The sequence below is a fragment of the Pseudogymnoascus destructans genome (assembly GCF_001641265.1).
Source record: "Pseudogymnoascus destructans isolate 20631-21 unplaced genomic scaffold scaffold_18, whole genome shotgun sequence".
NCBI lineage: Eukaryota > Fungi > Ascomycota > Leotiomycetes > Thelebolales > Thelebolaceae > Pseudogymnoascus > Pseudogymnoascus destructans.
Genome location: NW_020167537.1, coordinates 608,389 through 622,745, shown reverse-complemented (window position 1 = coordinate 622,745; position 14,357 = coordinate 608,389). Strand labels below are relative to the sequence as shown.

At 50.7% G+C, this 14,357-nt stretch overlaps 5 protein-coding genes across 5 annotated transcripts; 3 read left to right on the top strand and 2 right to left on the bottom strand.

The window, feature by feature from the left end:
* Nucleotides 1-1,596: 1,596 nt before the first annotated feature.
* On the bottom strand, nucleotides 1,597-3,453 carry VC83_07268 (uncharacterized protein). The gene is made up of 2 exons (XM_024470844.1): nucleotides 3,026-3,453; nucleotides 1,597-2,949 (listed from the first exon to the last, which is right to left on the bottom strand). The coding sequence occupies exons 1-2, from the start codon at nucleotides 3,212-3,214 to the stop codon at nucleotides 1,789-1,791; spliced, it is 1,350 nt and encodes a 449-aa protein (XP_024321908.1). The 5' UTR covers nucleotides 3,215-3,453; the 3' UTR covers nucleotides 1,597-1,788.
* On the bottom strand, nucleotides 3,452-4,895 carry VC83_07267 (uncharacterized protein). The gene is made up of 5 exons (XM_024470843.1): nucleotides 4,325-4,895; nucleotides 4,109-4,208; nucleotides 4,016-4,061; nucleotides 3,773-3,938; nucleotides 3,452-3,724 (listed from the first exon to the last, which is right to left on the bottom strand). Exons 1-5 carry the CDS (start codon nucleotides 4,536-4,538, stop codon nucleotides 3,696-3,698), a joined length of 555 nt encoding a protein of 184 aa, XP_024321844.1. The 5' UTR covers nucleotides 4,539-4,895; the 3' UTR covers nucleotides 3,452-3,695.
* A 210-nt stretch (nucleotides 4,896-5,105) lies between these two features.
* SKN7 (kinase-regulated stress-responsive transcription factor skn7) lies at nucleotides 5,106-8,855 on the top strand. The gene is made up of 7 exons (XM_024470842.1): nucleotides 5,106-6,084; nucleotides 6,141-6,157; nucleotides 6,220-6,292; nucleotides 6,349-6,492; nucleotides 6,539-7,441; nucleotides 7,492-7,687; nucleotides 7,739-8,855. Exons 1-7 carry the CDS (start codon nucleotides 6,034-6,036, stop codon nucleotides 8,287-8,289), a joined length of 1,935 nt encoding a protein of 644 aa, XP_024321922.1. The 5' UTR covers nucleotides 5,106-6,033; the 3' UTR covers nucleotides 8,290-8,855.
* A 252-nt stretch (nucleotides 8,856-9,107) lies between these two features.
* Nucleotides 9,108-10,954, top strand: VC83_07265 (uncharacterized protein). The gene is made up of 4 exons (XM_024470841.1): nucleotides 9,108-9,662; nucleotides 9,733-9,801; nucleotides 9,852-10,179; nucleotides 10,242-10,954. Exons 1-4 carry the CDS (start codon nucleotides 9,629-9,631, stop codon nucleotides 10,612-10,614), a joined length of 804 nt encoding a protein of 267 aa, XP_024321920.1. The 5' UTR covers nucleotides 9,108-9,628; the 3' UTR covers nucleotides 10,615-10,954.
* Nucleotides 10,955-11,758: 804 nt separating this feature from the next.
* On the top strand, nucleotides 11,759-12,537 carry VC83_07264 (uncharacterized protein; the record flags this gene model as incomplete). The annotated part of the gene is made up of 2 exons (XM_024470840.1): nucleotides 11,759-12,187; nucleotides 12,235-12,537. The coding sequence occupies 2 exons, from the start codon at nucleotides 11,759-11,761 to the stop codon at nucleotides 12,535-12,537; spliced, it is 732 nt and encodes a 243-aa protein (XP_024321918.1).
* Nucleotides 12,538-14,357: the final 1,820 nt, after the last annotated feature.

The following is a 14,357-nucleotide window of genomic DNA, read 5'->3' as shown; positions in this document are numbered from 1 at the left end:
GTCGTAGCTTAGACTATTCCACAACGCAGCAATCAGGTGTATGATGTAGTGGAGTGGTTTAGACAAGTTGTAACAAATGTTGAGTCTGAGAACTCAGGGATAAGTCAGAGGTTAGCACCTCACTAACTTTTCAGAAACAAGAAGTAACAAGATCAATGCTTAGAAGCTTGGAAAAGACGTGGAAGTATGTGATAGTCGATTTACTGTATTGTCTGCTTGCCCTTTCTTAAGGAAAGGGCAATCCTATTTATGCTAAAGGAGTGTAGTTCTCTCATTTTCCAAGACTTTCCATGACTAACCAGGCTTGGTAACTGTAGTCGACGTAAGAGAATCCCATAGAACCATCTCCTAGGTTCCTAGCCAATAGGAAGTGAAAGGAGGTCCAAGGTCAGAGTACCCCTATAGACAGATTATGTCATAACTTAACCAATCTTGTGGGTAACTAAGGACTGATGACGTGTAATGAATCATAGACGGTTGTAGAAGCTTTTGGAGCTATCGTTCATGTTCCTAGGCCTCTAGTTGATAGAGATATGTCAGGTGTAGTATTAGCCCAGTAACTAAGGAGTGATGTCATGTAATGAATCATAGAGGGTTGTAGAGATATGCTATGTGGTCATATCGGCCCAGTAACTAAGGAGCAATGACATGTAATGAATCATAGAGGGTTGTAGCAATCGTTGAGTAGTATTGCTCTTGTTGTTGGTCTGACAAGCCAAAATATGTATAGTGACTTGTAGGTTTGAGGAGGAGATTTCTAAGTTTGCCTTGAGTTTGATAGCAAACTGAGTGCAACGAATGTCAGTATGACAAATTACAAAGGAAGATTTACGGAAGTTATGGGTTTTTAACAAAGAATTCCCATGCCTTTCATTTGGAGAGAAGCTTAATAACTTTAATGATGAGGTTCACTACTCATCTTAGGGTGGTGTGTCATACTGACATTCGTTGCACTCAGTTTGCTATCAAACTCAAGAGCAAACTTAGAAATCTCCTCCTCAAACCTACAAGTCACTATACATATTTTGGCTTATCACACCAACAACAAGAGCAATACTACTCAACGATTGCCTCTATGATTCATTACACGTCATTGCTCCTTAGTTACTGGGCCGATATGACCACCCGGCCAGGTCCAGCAACAGGTATCCTCAAATATTGGGTAGCAAAGCAATATCAATATCCAATTATAGCTGCAATTGCTCGAGACCATTTGGCAATTCCTGCAACATCAGCTCCATCAGAACGGGTCTTTAGTAATGGAGCTGATATTCTTACGAAGAAAAGGAAGAGGCTCTCTCCTGAAACGCTTCGATATTTACTCTGTTTACGAGATTGGGGTCATATACTAGAGGTTGAAAAAAGTGAAGCCGAAGACGCTGATGACGAGGGGGAAGAGTAGTTATATAAGTTATTTTATCTATTCTATTTTTATATTTTAAGCCTCATTATCCTGAAGATCCGGATATAACCCGTATCTATCCGTAGACCTCAGATGGATCATGATCTTACCCGTGAGGGCTCAGGATCAGATCCGGATACGATCCGCCGAACACTGAACCAACTTAAAAATTATGACTACAATGCTTTATTTTTTGGCATCCACAAAATAGCATTAATAACTAGTATTATAAAGAGCTGATTACACACTCCACGCATATACCAGCAAAGCGACCACATTAACTGCAGTTGCATTGAATACACACAGACATTCCCCACATTTGTAGCGAGGCCCAAGCAGGCGTGTCTCCCTCCAAGGATATCCAACCCCGAATATCCCCACCCCCCTCAATCCGACTCACTCTCATCCCCCAAGAACGCCAAATCATCCTTCCTCGCCGCCCTCCTCGCCGGCCTATCCTCCTCCTTACTCTCCTCCTCACTCCCACTCTCCACCTCCTGACTAACCACCTTCTTCCCCCCACTCCTCCTCCCCCTCTTCCCCCACAACGTCGCCCCCTCCGTCACCGCCTCCACATCCTGCGCCAACTCCCTCATCTCCTTAATTTCCCTCGCCCTCGCCTCGCTGAACCGTCCCTCCATCCCCACCTCCTTCAACATGTTCTTTAAATGCCGGGTCTTGGCTTTGGAATCGTCTCCATAGTCTTTCAGCTCGAACTGCCAGATCTTCCGGATCCCGCACTTGACGAGTTGGGATTGGAGGGTTTTGATCTCGGCGTTGGCTGGGGAGAGAGCCGCGGCGGGCTTGGGGGTCTTGGATGTGGATGGTTTGGTGGACTTGGAGCTTGACTTGGAGCGCTTGGGCGGCTCGTTAATGAGGACTGAGAGGTCGGAGTCGGAGTCCTCGGCTGCCTGGTTTGTGGTGTCGGGCTTTTCGTCGTCCTCGGCGTCTGGTGTCTCTACTGTGTGTAGCGGTTTCGACTTCGCGACCACAACTGGGTTAAGCTTTATCGGGGACGCAACCTCCTCCTCCTCCTCATTCTCAGACACAACTTTCTCGCTCGATTTCCTCGAAGCAGTAGATGCGCGCCTAGGCGCCGGCTTTGCCTTCGTCTTTGCCTTCGGCTTCGCACCCTTCTTCTTCGGCGCCTCACTAACATCGCTATCACCGTCACTCGGCGTCTCCTCCGCCTCACTCTCCTCTTCACTCTCCATCTCCTCCTTCTTGCCCTTCTTCCACGGTCCACCTCCAGCGCGCTTCGTCGGTCTCGGCGCCTCGCTCACATCGCTATCGCTGAATTCGGCCTCCTCCTCACTCTGCTCGGGCTCACTCTCCGGCTCGCTCAGCTCCTCATCCGACGAGCTGGGCGTAACCTCCTTCTTCTGACGCTTTTTCGGGGCCGCTGCCTTCGCTGGGGCAGCGCGCTTGGTGCCTTTCTTGACTGGTTCGTTTTTCTTTGTTACTTTTGGCTGTGGTTCGGGTTTCGATTTCGGTTTCGGAGCTGGAGCTGGGGATTCAGGGGCTGAGGTGCCTTCATCTAGTTTCGCCTGTCATAAAATATCAGTCTTTGCTCTTGGGGAGGATGGCTCTAGAGATTCGCCGTGGATTGGGATGGATACTCACGACTTCACTGGTGATAAGTTCCTTGCTCTTCGCCTTCCACGCGTCGCCCTTTAGAAAGCCGGAGGAGAGATCTAACTGCTCCTCCACAATCTTGCGCACATGATTCACGCTCAGCGCATCGAGATCCGTCTTGAAGAGCTTGCGCACCGTCTCCAAGATGGCGTTGGTGATGGCTTTGTCGCTAGCCATTGTCTCCAGCTGGGGTTGGTGTGACGATGGGGGCGGGGGTATTTGGTTGGCAAATCGCGCGATTTTTTATTAAATGCTACCGAAGTTGGTATTGCGATCGAAGAACAATGGGCTTAGGGACGTGATATAAGAAGGGATTGAATGATGTGGTTGTCGGCGCGTCGAGACGTGGGATGGTGATTGTCGTGCAAGGCTGACGGGTCGCGTGGAGGATTTTCGGAGCCTTGCCAAGATGTGAGGTAGGTTGATAGTGGCACAATCCACCGAGTCACGTGATTATATTTTGATTCATGACAGCACTGATAGATTTGGAGCTATATCTGGCCCTTAGAGCTTGGTTCTCTTTGTAGTTTATGTATGATACTTGTTCTTATTTGCAAGCTACTCGCTGTGCATCTGGTTATAGTATATACATAGCGTTGACGGCCAAGGTGACTACTTTTAGTAACTCCCTCTGATGCCAACAAGATAGCTACTAAATCTATCCCAGCACCTTCTCAGCAGCGGAAACTATAATATATTAGCATTGAAGGTTCATTTAGAAGGGTGGTTACATACCATCAATGCCAGTGTTATCAGGCTCAACAAATGTCTGCTTCACCTTGCCGTCCTCAACCAGGAGGGCGTAACGCTTGCTTCTCTCGTTGCCAAAGATAGTGGTCCCATCAAAATCGAGATCCAGGGCCTTGGTGAAAGTGCAAGCTGGGTCGCCAATGAAGCGGAACTATAACAGTTAGTTTGAGTCCATAGCTCGCCGGCCCAGGCCATCAGCGAGCAGCATTGAGCTAGGACGGAGCTTACCCCAGTAGATCCATCTGGGTCAAGGTTCTCGGCCCATGCCTTAGTCCTGGTAACCGTTAGATATATCCCAAGCACACGCGATGGAAAACATACACAAACGCGTCGTTAACGGTAACAACGAAGACGTTACCAGCATCCTTAATCTTGGCATGCTTCATGAACCCCGGGATGTGGGAGTTCGAGCAGCCCGGGCCTTTTGACAATCATTAGCCTCAATCCATTATCGCGTATGTTGTCTAGATCTGGGCAGGACACTATCTCCCGTCTGGAAGGTGCGGTGCGCCGGGGGGGGGGCAGCTTGTCACATACTGAAAGCTGCAGGCACACCGATAATCAACGACTTTCCGATGCTGAGCTCCTCGGCCATGTTGATCTTGTTGCCGGGCGAGCCCTCGACGAGGACATTGAGGTCGGGGATTGCGTCACCGACCTTGACGAAGGCGCGCGGGGTGGTGTGGAAGCTGCGCTCTGTGAGGCGGCGGGTGGCATTGAGAGCCAGTCTGCGGGCGGCGTAGGAGTTCATGATGGCAATTGCTTGTATACGGTGTTATACAAGCTGTTAGGAGAGTGTACGGTGTATAATGGGTGGTTTTGGGGACGATGATACAGTAGCCCTTGTCCCTGTCAGTGGCGCTTAATCATCGGGCGGTGTCTCAATCTCCCTTATCACGATCAACTCCATGCTATGATGCTATGCGACGAACGCCACACACGCGGATTGTTGCCATAGCGAAAATAACTATTTTGTGGGCGGCTTCGAAACAACACCAAGCAAAAAAATCGCGAACATGGCTATGTGAACTACGGGGACTACTCTGCTTCCTAGTCGGCATGGATGGATTTCAGAGGCGGATAGAGGGATGCGGATAGAGGGATGCGGATAAGGGATGCGGATAAGGGATGCGGATAGAGGGATGCGGATAAGGGATGCGGATAGAGGGATGCGGATCGAGGGATGCGGAAATACGTTCCCTTGTCGTTGCCGGAGGCACTCCGCTCTTTTTTGGCTGCTCGGCCCTTTGCCGTGTGTACTGCCGACGCGAGGAAAGTAAAGTAACTAGTAGAGGAGTACTCCGTAGTTTGTATAAGTATGCTGTCATTCGGCCACATATATTTTCAGCTTCTGCTAGACATGATGCCGCCAAGCAGCCGCTGGAACGGAATGCAGCTGTAGTATCCCCTATATCTATCTATATCCATCTATATACATCTATATCCATCTATATCAGTTCATCCTCAGCCCCATCAAACTCCATCCCTCAGCTTCAACCAAAGCCTAGGGGGCATTATATGACTAAACTGGCCATATTCCCCCTACGGATATATAAACGTCCAAGGAAGTAGCCACTCGGTTGTAGCCACTTGCGTCGGTCGAGGTTGAGAGACGAAAGGGAAAATCGTTTAGTGGTGTTCTCTGTAGATCTTGTTCTTCCGTACCCCACAAAAACCTCTGAGCGCCAACTCCAGTAACCGCATCACTTTGGTTTCACCACCACCACAACTACCGCCCCCTACCCCCCCATCATCCCCACCACACAACCCTTAGGGACCACCACCAGCCTCTACCCCATCGAAAAGCCAACGAAAACTCCACTTTGTTCATCCCACGACCTTCCCTACTAAACAACACGAACATTGAACGCCAAACTGTCGCTCATTTACGTTGAGCATCAAACAACGATCACTACTGTAGCAACTACCCCTCCAGCCCTCACGCCCCGAGTCATCCACGACCGCTGCGCCGCGCGCCTTCCTCCATTTGCGCGCCATGGAAGTATCGCCTGCTTCATAAAACCGTGCCATAGCCCCGCAGAGCATCGACCACCTAGGCGACATCCCTCGCTCTCTCGTTTGCCCTCGGCCGAGTCGCCCTGACCATCGTTCTTTTTGCCAGCGCAGCGCAAAGTCGAACGCCGAAGGAGCAAGGGCGACCAGGACCCTGATTCTGCCGGCTACCGGCGGCGTACCCCGAAGACGACAGCGACGTCGATAAGGCTGTTCGAGCGGCTACCTACACCATGGAGAAGGCCGAAACAGCAGGGACTGGGTCCAATAACTCCAGCGATTTTGTGAGTCTTCATTTGGGTGTGGACGATGGGGGTCGCATTGGCTAACTGTTGCGCAGGTGCGGAAGCTGTACAAGTAGGTTCCAACGCCATACGAGATGTCGCGAACGCCGAGGGATATGACTAACGCGCAAACAGAATGCTGGAGGATCCGTCATACGAATCAGTAGTGCGGTGGGGTAATGAAGGCGACAGCTTCGTGGTCTTAGAAGTCAGTTATATGAGAGAGGAGTCACAAGCCGGGGCAATCGCTGACTCTAGCGATAGAACGAGAAATTCACAAAATCCATCCTCCCCAAGCACTTCAAGCACAGCAACTTCGCGAGTTTCGTCCGCCAGTTGAACAAGTACGATTTCCACAAGGTTCGGCAGAATAATGAAGATAATGGGCAGAATCCGTATGGTCAAGGGGTATGTTAGGTTCGGAGTGCCCAGCAGGATACTAATAAGAATACAGGCATGGGAGTTCAAGCATCCCGAGTTTCAAGCAAATAATAAGGATTCGCTGGACAACATCAGACGAAAGGGTCCGGCACCGCGGAAGACGAACACGTCAGTTGAGGAGTCCTTTCCGTCGCAGCAGATTGACTTGGTCAACACCCAATTGGGCGCCGTCCAGCACCAGCTGCAAAACCTTCAAGATCGATACGACGACCTTACTACCAACCACGCCGTATTATTAACACAGGTTGTGGGGCTCCAAAAGGTTGTAAAGAACCACGACGGAGCAATGCACCGGGTTATGAGCTTCTTACATACAATGGATGCGCAGAGGAGGAACAGCCGGACTATAGGGTACGCGAATGGCCATGGCATTGGCATTGCAGACCTTGTTGGATCAGGGCCAGATGACCATCCCGCGTCGCCATTACAGCAGGCTTCACATCTCCTCCAGGAATTCTCTGCCGAGAACCTATTCAGCAAGGACCTCGAGCAGATGCAGGTCGGCGGTCCCTTCAGCTTCCGTAGCGAATACTCCACTCCTTCGAATGACCAGTCAGGGTCGGGCGGTGTTGTGCCGACGCCAACGACGACCAGTCTTCCAAATAATTTGCCGTATTCGAATCGCAATTACGATTTGGACAGCATGGTATACCCGGTGGGACAAGTCAATGGCATCGATCCGATCAACAGCGCGCATATTAACAATATCCCTTACTCTATTCCTCCGGGTGGACCGTTGGCGGAGAATCAGACAGATATGGAGCAATCGAAGTCTGCGGCAGGGCGGAAGAAGAGCTTCACGGATCCTGGATGGGGAATGCATAAACCTCGCATTTTACTGGTTGAGGACGATAAGACCTGCGCACGCGTGGGATCCAAGTTCTTGCAAAGCTTTCAGTGCGGTGTGGATATAGCTGTACGTCTACTACAACCCCCCAACTTACCTGTGATACTGACATGTTGAAGCGACACGGACTCGAAGCTGTTGACAAGATGAATGCTGCACCAAACTCCTTTGATTTAATTCTTATGGATATCATTATGCCGCACTTGGATGGTATATCCGCAACTGTATGCATCCGCGAGGTCGCACCTAGGATACCTATCATTGCTATGACTTCCAACATAAGGGCTGACGACATTGATATGTACTTCCGATATGGTAAGGATATCGATCTTGCTCTTTGTGTTAACTTTCACTAATATTTAACAGGCATGAACGATGTGTTACCGAAGCCTTTTACCAAGGAAGGCATGTTTCGAAGTCTAGAAAAGCATCTCATGCAGTTCAAGAAAGACTACGCCAACCCCGCCCAACCCCAAGCAGCAGGATACCCTGCATACCAGCCAGTAATGGCAAACGCCCAACAACCGATAAACATGAACATTTCCAACATCGCATCGGCCCAGCCTATCAAAGACGAGAATTCGCCAGGCAAATCCCCAGGGCCCTGGCCCTCTCCGAACCAAATGCCAGGGCAATCTCCCAACTCAGCCGCCCAGGCAAACTTTGCGCAGATGCAAAGTAATGCAGCATACGCGATAACACCAACCCACTCCGCATACCAACAAGCGCAGGCACAAGCTCAAGCACAGGCCCAAGCGCAAGCACAAGCAGCACAGGCGGCGGCAATGCCCGCGCCAAACCAAGTAGGGAACCGCAGGCAGCTGGCCGACATGCCCGACATGGCAACCCAGAGCGAGCACCCGGATAATAAGAGGCAGAGGATGTACCCAGCGGAACCCAGCGGATTCCTCCAGTGAGCAGCGATTTATGTATGGACGCGGTTAATATGATATATATAAACTTCAACAAACGGAAAGTAGGGACATAGGAGGCAAAGGGAGGCAGACTTATACATTTAGAGGAGCGAGGCGTAGACGGAGGGTGGACGATACCTGACATAGGCGAGGGAAGGGAATAGGGATTCTCGTGGCGGGAGCCTGGTTCACACGCTTGCCCGCAGCATGGGCGCGGTGGAATGGCTTTGAGGGTCATTGCTGATTTTGGCAATGCATATTTTTGGAGAGATTGTACGCTTCCCACTGCTGCTGCGGCACTTACGGTTTGGCCGTGTAGCATGAGCATGGTAGCAATGTCTGTGAAAAAGTTTACGTGGGGACATTTATCTATCTAGCATCTGAGATCAATGGTCCTTTTCACAGCATTCATCGAGGGTCGCATCAGTTCTTGGCGTTTCATCTGTATTTTACGTGTGTACGATGCGATATGCTGTGTGGCTTCACAGCAGCATAAGTTTTTGGGCGCTGCTGTTTTATGTGAATGATAGTACGCATGGAATTTTTATACGATCCTAGAGATCTGCTAGCGAATCTATAATGTTGTTGAGGCCTAAGAGTCTGTCGCATGGCTTCGAAATGGCGTGGCTGGGCAGTAAACAATCCCTGCAAATTCATAACAGACGTCATATAGGTTTCGGGATCAACCGAGTGGATTTTGGGCCAGGCACCCAAATTAGCCACAACGGTTGCCATGCCGCCCAACCACCCCTGTCGCCATGATGCACAGATAAACACAGAGGCTGGCACAACCCTAGTTTTAGTAGTGAGGAAATAGAAACCGCATCATCGTCACCACCGATCTCTCCCAACCACCGTTTATTCTTTGATTCTTGAATTCCTCGGAAGACATTGGACCAAGCTGAGTTGCTCCCCCAACATACAAACATACCTTCACTCTCCTCTCATCATTTCTTCACCTGAGAACAGGTACCGTCGTTATCATTCAGCACTTCGACCTAGCTTTGTCGCCGATCTGATACAATCTACGAAAGAACGAAAAGAAGACAGACCTACTTCACGACAGTTATAATACTTGTATCACCCATATCAAGACCACGATACCTCTACACATCTAGACAGACAATCAATCCAGCACTCCTCAGCTCCTCTCCGCCCGTCGGCATCTCCAATCCCTCGACGACGAGAGCGACAAGACGCAAGATCTAGCTCTGCTGAATCTCCAACTGCTCTGTGCTCTCCACGCCCCTCTATAGAGGAGGACGATAGGGGACACTGCAGTCAATTCTCGAATACTAGCCAGCTGGCTTTGGAGCGTGCGTAAGCACAGGCAACCGTCAAGATGGCACAGATGCGGTTTTCGATATCAATTTTCCGTGAGTCCCTCCTCCTCTTCCTCTCCACTTCTCGGGGGATGGACCAGTTTCTAATATGCTTTCTCTGCAGGCTTCGCACCGTTTATTGGATATCATCATGTTCTCATGATGCTCATTGTGATCGCAATCATACTACTCTGTAAGTCTTACCCCGTCCTCTCAGCAGTTCCCAAGACTAACCAAACCCAGCGCTACTTCTTGCAGGCTGCTCGTCATCATCACCAGTCATTCCCAACATCTTCCTCATCTCCCTCTTCTACACGCCCTACACGCCCACGCCGTCAACAGCACAGACAAACTTCGGCGTCCACACCCAAATCGCCAGTATCGTCGGGAGGGCGCAGCTCGAGGCGCGCGTAGGCTTCTTCGGCATCTGCATCAACCCCGACGGCGGAGCGTGGCTCTGCAGCAACAATGCGACGAGTCTGGCGAACCAGATCAGCATTGATCAGGATCCGTTGAATTTGATTTGGCTGGCGAGCCAGTTTAAGGATATGATTGTTTTCCCGTACTTGATGTAAGTCTACTTCCCTGCCCGACTCTTACAGTGTAATGAATGCATGCTAATTTCATTCTAAGAATCATCGCCATTATATTCGCATTCATCTGCTTCATCCTCCTAGCAACCTTCCCAGGCTGGCACACAGCCGAAAACGATGACGGTTCCGAAGTCGATGTGAAACCTTTCCCCTCGCGACCTGTCTCCCAGGTCTCGCTCGCAATCATCTTCATCAGCTCAATCTTTGTGCTGGTCTCGGTACTATGGCAACACACGGCTTCCGTAGCCGCGAGTATCATAGCGCAGGACCTGGCGAACGGGAGCGTCAAGAGCGGGGTGGGGGTTACGGCGATGGTGTTGGGTTGGTTTGGCTTCGCGTTATTGATTATTGTGACGATTGGACTGCTGGTTATGATACTGAGTATCCAGGTACTGCAAGATCTGTCGGAATGATTAGCTGTATGGAGAGAAAGGGCATCGTCAGCTTTTTTTTTTGTGTTCATTCTTGTTTAGTTCGTCGCCTGGAAGAACGAAGGGGCCGTTTTTGGCCCTTGGTTATCTTCGACCGCAGACGGCAAACTTATTCCAATTTGTCGAATCTTTAGCGTTGCATATGGGATGGTATGTGGATTGTGCGTGCCATTCCTAGGGTGTGGGAATATTTGTATATACCTATCTCTCGATTTTGGGGAAGCAAATTGTAGGGATTGGGACGGAGGATGGGGTTACGAATGAGAACTATGGCGTGAGATTGGGAGGGGCATGAAAGGAATGGGAAATGGGCAATGATGGGGATGGGATGGGTGGGCGGGCTGCGAGTGCTCTTTGTAGGATTAGGAAGGGGTAATAGAGCGTTTAGCAGTCTCCGACAGGCTCTGGCTTTACATTGCCTGATCAGGCCATGCCAAGCTGACCTAGAATATATTAGTATTAGAGCATATGTTTAGTGTTTACTGTTGTAAAGCGTAAGCCTAAGGTCTCACGGGAGTCCAGGGAACCAGGTCAGGAGGCAGGAAGGTATCGTATTCTGTAAGCACAATAGGTCTACGTAGATACATCGACTATTGACTGGAGGCCTTCTTCTGAGGCCTCCAACCCCTTTTATCTATGCACCTTGTGCCCTATTTTACCGAGCCCTATGGGCCGCTTATGAAAGGGACCTCACGTGGTGGCACGTGATGGCCTTCCTTACAATTACCTCCCCTCTTAGAGGGATTGCCCTCAATTCCAAGGTTTCGCAGCTAGGGCTTACTTGCCCTCCTGGCTTGTTTAGACTTTTTGTTTTGACCCGGGTGGTGGACTTGTTTGGGTGTGTGCTTGGTGTGCTGGTCCCGTGACCCCCCTTGGTTGTGGGTTGCCGCGGCCACCCCCTTTGTTATGGGTCTCGCGCCAAACTCCTACTTCCTTCCAAACTTCCTATCGAACTTCCTGCCACCTTCATCCTCAACATCACCTTACTTCGCCTTTCGCCCTCGATCTTAGTCCCAACCTTTGGGGCCTACACAGTTGCTTGTTTCTTTAAGGTAATCACTTCCTTTCCACCTGGATTGCAGGAGCTTATCGTTACGGATAGATCTGACATCATCCAACCCTCATCATGGCTCCCAAGCCGAAGGGGAAGGCTCCAGTTACTACACCTCGCAAGCGACCAGTGGCCCAGATGTCCAGCTCTCCCGAGTCGCAGGCGCCCGCCACGCCTGTTCCATCTGTTGTCACCTCCTCCACATCACGTTCTCGCACTATCCGTCCGTATCGTTCGCCTGAAGTTGAGGACGAAGCTGAGGATCTCGAAGGCTCCGTCGTTCCTGAGTCTGAGGCTCCAAAGGATGAGCGCACCGTGCTTTGGTGGAAGGTCGCTGCCCGCTGTGAGGTTCCTGATTCTGCAGGACGCCTTCACGCTGGCTCCTGCCCGTGCTGCATGAAGTGTGCGCACACGTATTACAACTTCCCAGGCCAGATGTGCTGGGTCCCTTCCGGCATGGCCAAGTGTGCAGACTGCCTTCGGGGCAACCACGCGTGCGTTCCAGTAAGGGACTCCCTCCTCATTGTTTGTTTGTACTAATGGTTGGGTAGGCTGCTGCCCAGCTTGGCGCCGAGTTGGAGGCCCTCCAGCTTGCGGCCGACGCTCTCCTGAACTGTTGGGCCGACGACGAAGATGCTGGCCTTGCTGCTGATTCTGAGGCTACTGTCCAGGCCATCAGCGCCCTTCACGCTGCCCAGCGCGTATACAGCAATGCCACCAAGGCCAATACCATTACGTTGTCCCATCCTTGCTTCCTTGTGCTTGCTTCCTGTGATATGCCTCGATTAACGATAGCCCTACATCATGTTTTGGCACCCATTGGTCGTCTGCGGCTGTATAACCAGCCCATCTAATAAGGTACTCCTCTCTCTGGCCCCTGCCTCGTTTGATTATCCTGTGGTCTAGGACCGCTTCTACTTGGTATTCTTCCTCACCGTCCACAATTTCTTGGCTAGGTGGAGGGTTGGGTTCCTCTGTGTTTTTCCAATACCTTTCTAGTAAGGACACGTGGAACACGTTGTGGATCGCCTTATACCTTGGCGGTAGCTTCAACTGGTAAGCCTGCTTACCGATGCGCTGGGTGATCTCATACGGGCCAAGCCAGCAGTGCCCAAGCTTCCTACTTGGCTGGGTGGTTCTGATATTCTTGGCCGAAAGCCATACTTTCTCTCCTACCACGTACTGCATTGGCTTGTGCAGCTTGTTGTAGCCTCGTATTTGGGCTTCCTTCGTCTGTTTCCACGCCTCTTCGAGCTCCTGTCGCAATTCTAGGATCAGGTTGATGCGATCTTTCGCGACTGGCACTTCCCTTCTGGTGGGGTCGTCCTCGATCCCTTGTCTTAGGTCTATATTGATGCCGTATCGGGCCTGGTTTGGCGACATCTGGATGGAATCGTGGAAGGCGTTATTGTAGGTCAATTCCGCGAAGTGGAGGAGTTCCACCCAGTTGTCTTGGTGTTGATTACAGTGAATCCGCAAGTAGGCTTCGATATTCTGATTCTGCCTCTCGGTCTGGCCGTCGGATTGAGGGTGGAAAGCGGTCGATAGGTTACGCCTTACTTTGAGGTGAAAACAGAACGCTGACCAGAAGTGACAGGTGAACACACTCCCTCGATCCGTGATTATTTCGGCTGGGATTCCAAAGTCCTTTACCCAGAACGCAAGGAAGAGGCGCGACAGCTCTGGGGCCGTGATGGTTTTCCTACAGGGTATATATTTGGACACCTTAGTATAACGATCAACAATCACAAGGATGGAGTCTGAAGCCTTGCCTTGATCCGCCCCTACGCTTGGGGGCAGATCCGTGATAAAGTCCATACTTATGGATTCAAATGGTTTCGAGGGCATTCTTAAGGCCTGCATTTCACCATATGGCCTATGCTGCACGGGCTTGATGCGCTGGCATCTATCGCAGCCCCGTACGTACTCCCTGGTTTCCTCGCTGAGGCCAGGCCAGTAGTATTTGCGTTGGATCAACTCTTGGGTTTTCTTATATCCAAAATGCCCGGCTAGTGGGTCGTCATGGCAAATCTTGAAAATTTCCATCCGCACTGCCTGGTTGGGAGGTACATATACCGCTCCCTTGAAGCGTAGGATGCCTGCATCGTCTACTCTCCAATCTGAAGAGCCCTTTGCTCGCGCCAACCCAATATCCTTGGCCCTTTTAACAGCTAACTCGTCAGTCGCCTGGAGGGTTTTGATCAAGTCTATTAGGGGTTCAGACGCAGCACTATAGGCGCTCTCTCCCTTGGCTACAGCAGCTACTGCAACCCGAGGGACAACGAGACCTGGACTCTTGGTGTCCTTACTATGGTCATCGCCCAGTCTTACGCTGCTAGCGTTTGCCTTCCTACGCTGTAGGTTAGGTTCTCCTATCTGAAAGCCTTCTTGGCTTGTTATCGTCCGACTTATCTGCGGGATACCTCCTGCCTGCATGGCTTCTCGGAGCTTGTTCTTAAGGGTCGGTAGCATCACATTCTGGCTACCCTTTTCACCCTCATAGTCTGGTCTCCTAGATGGACCATCTGCTGGGTTTGTTTTTCCCGCTCGATAGGAGATGTGGAAATCATAGGCTGATAACGCCTGCACCCACCGCGATTGCCTCCTTGTGAGGGCGGTGGTTTCCATAAAATACTTCAGATTGTTGTGATCTGTTAGGACCTCAATTGGGTAC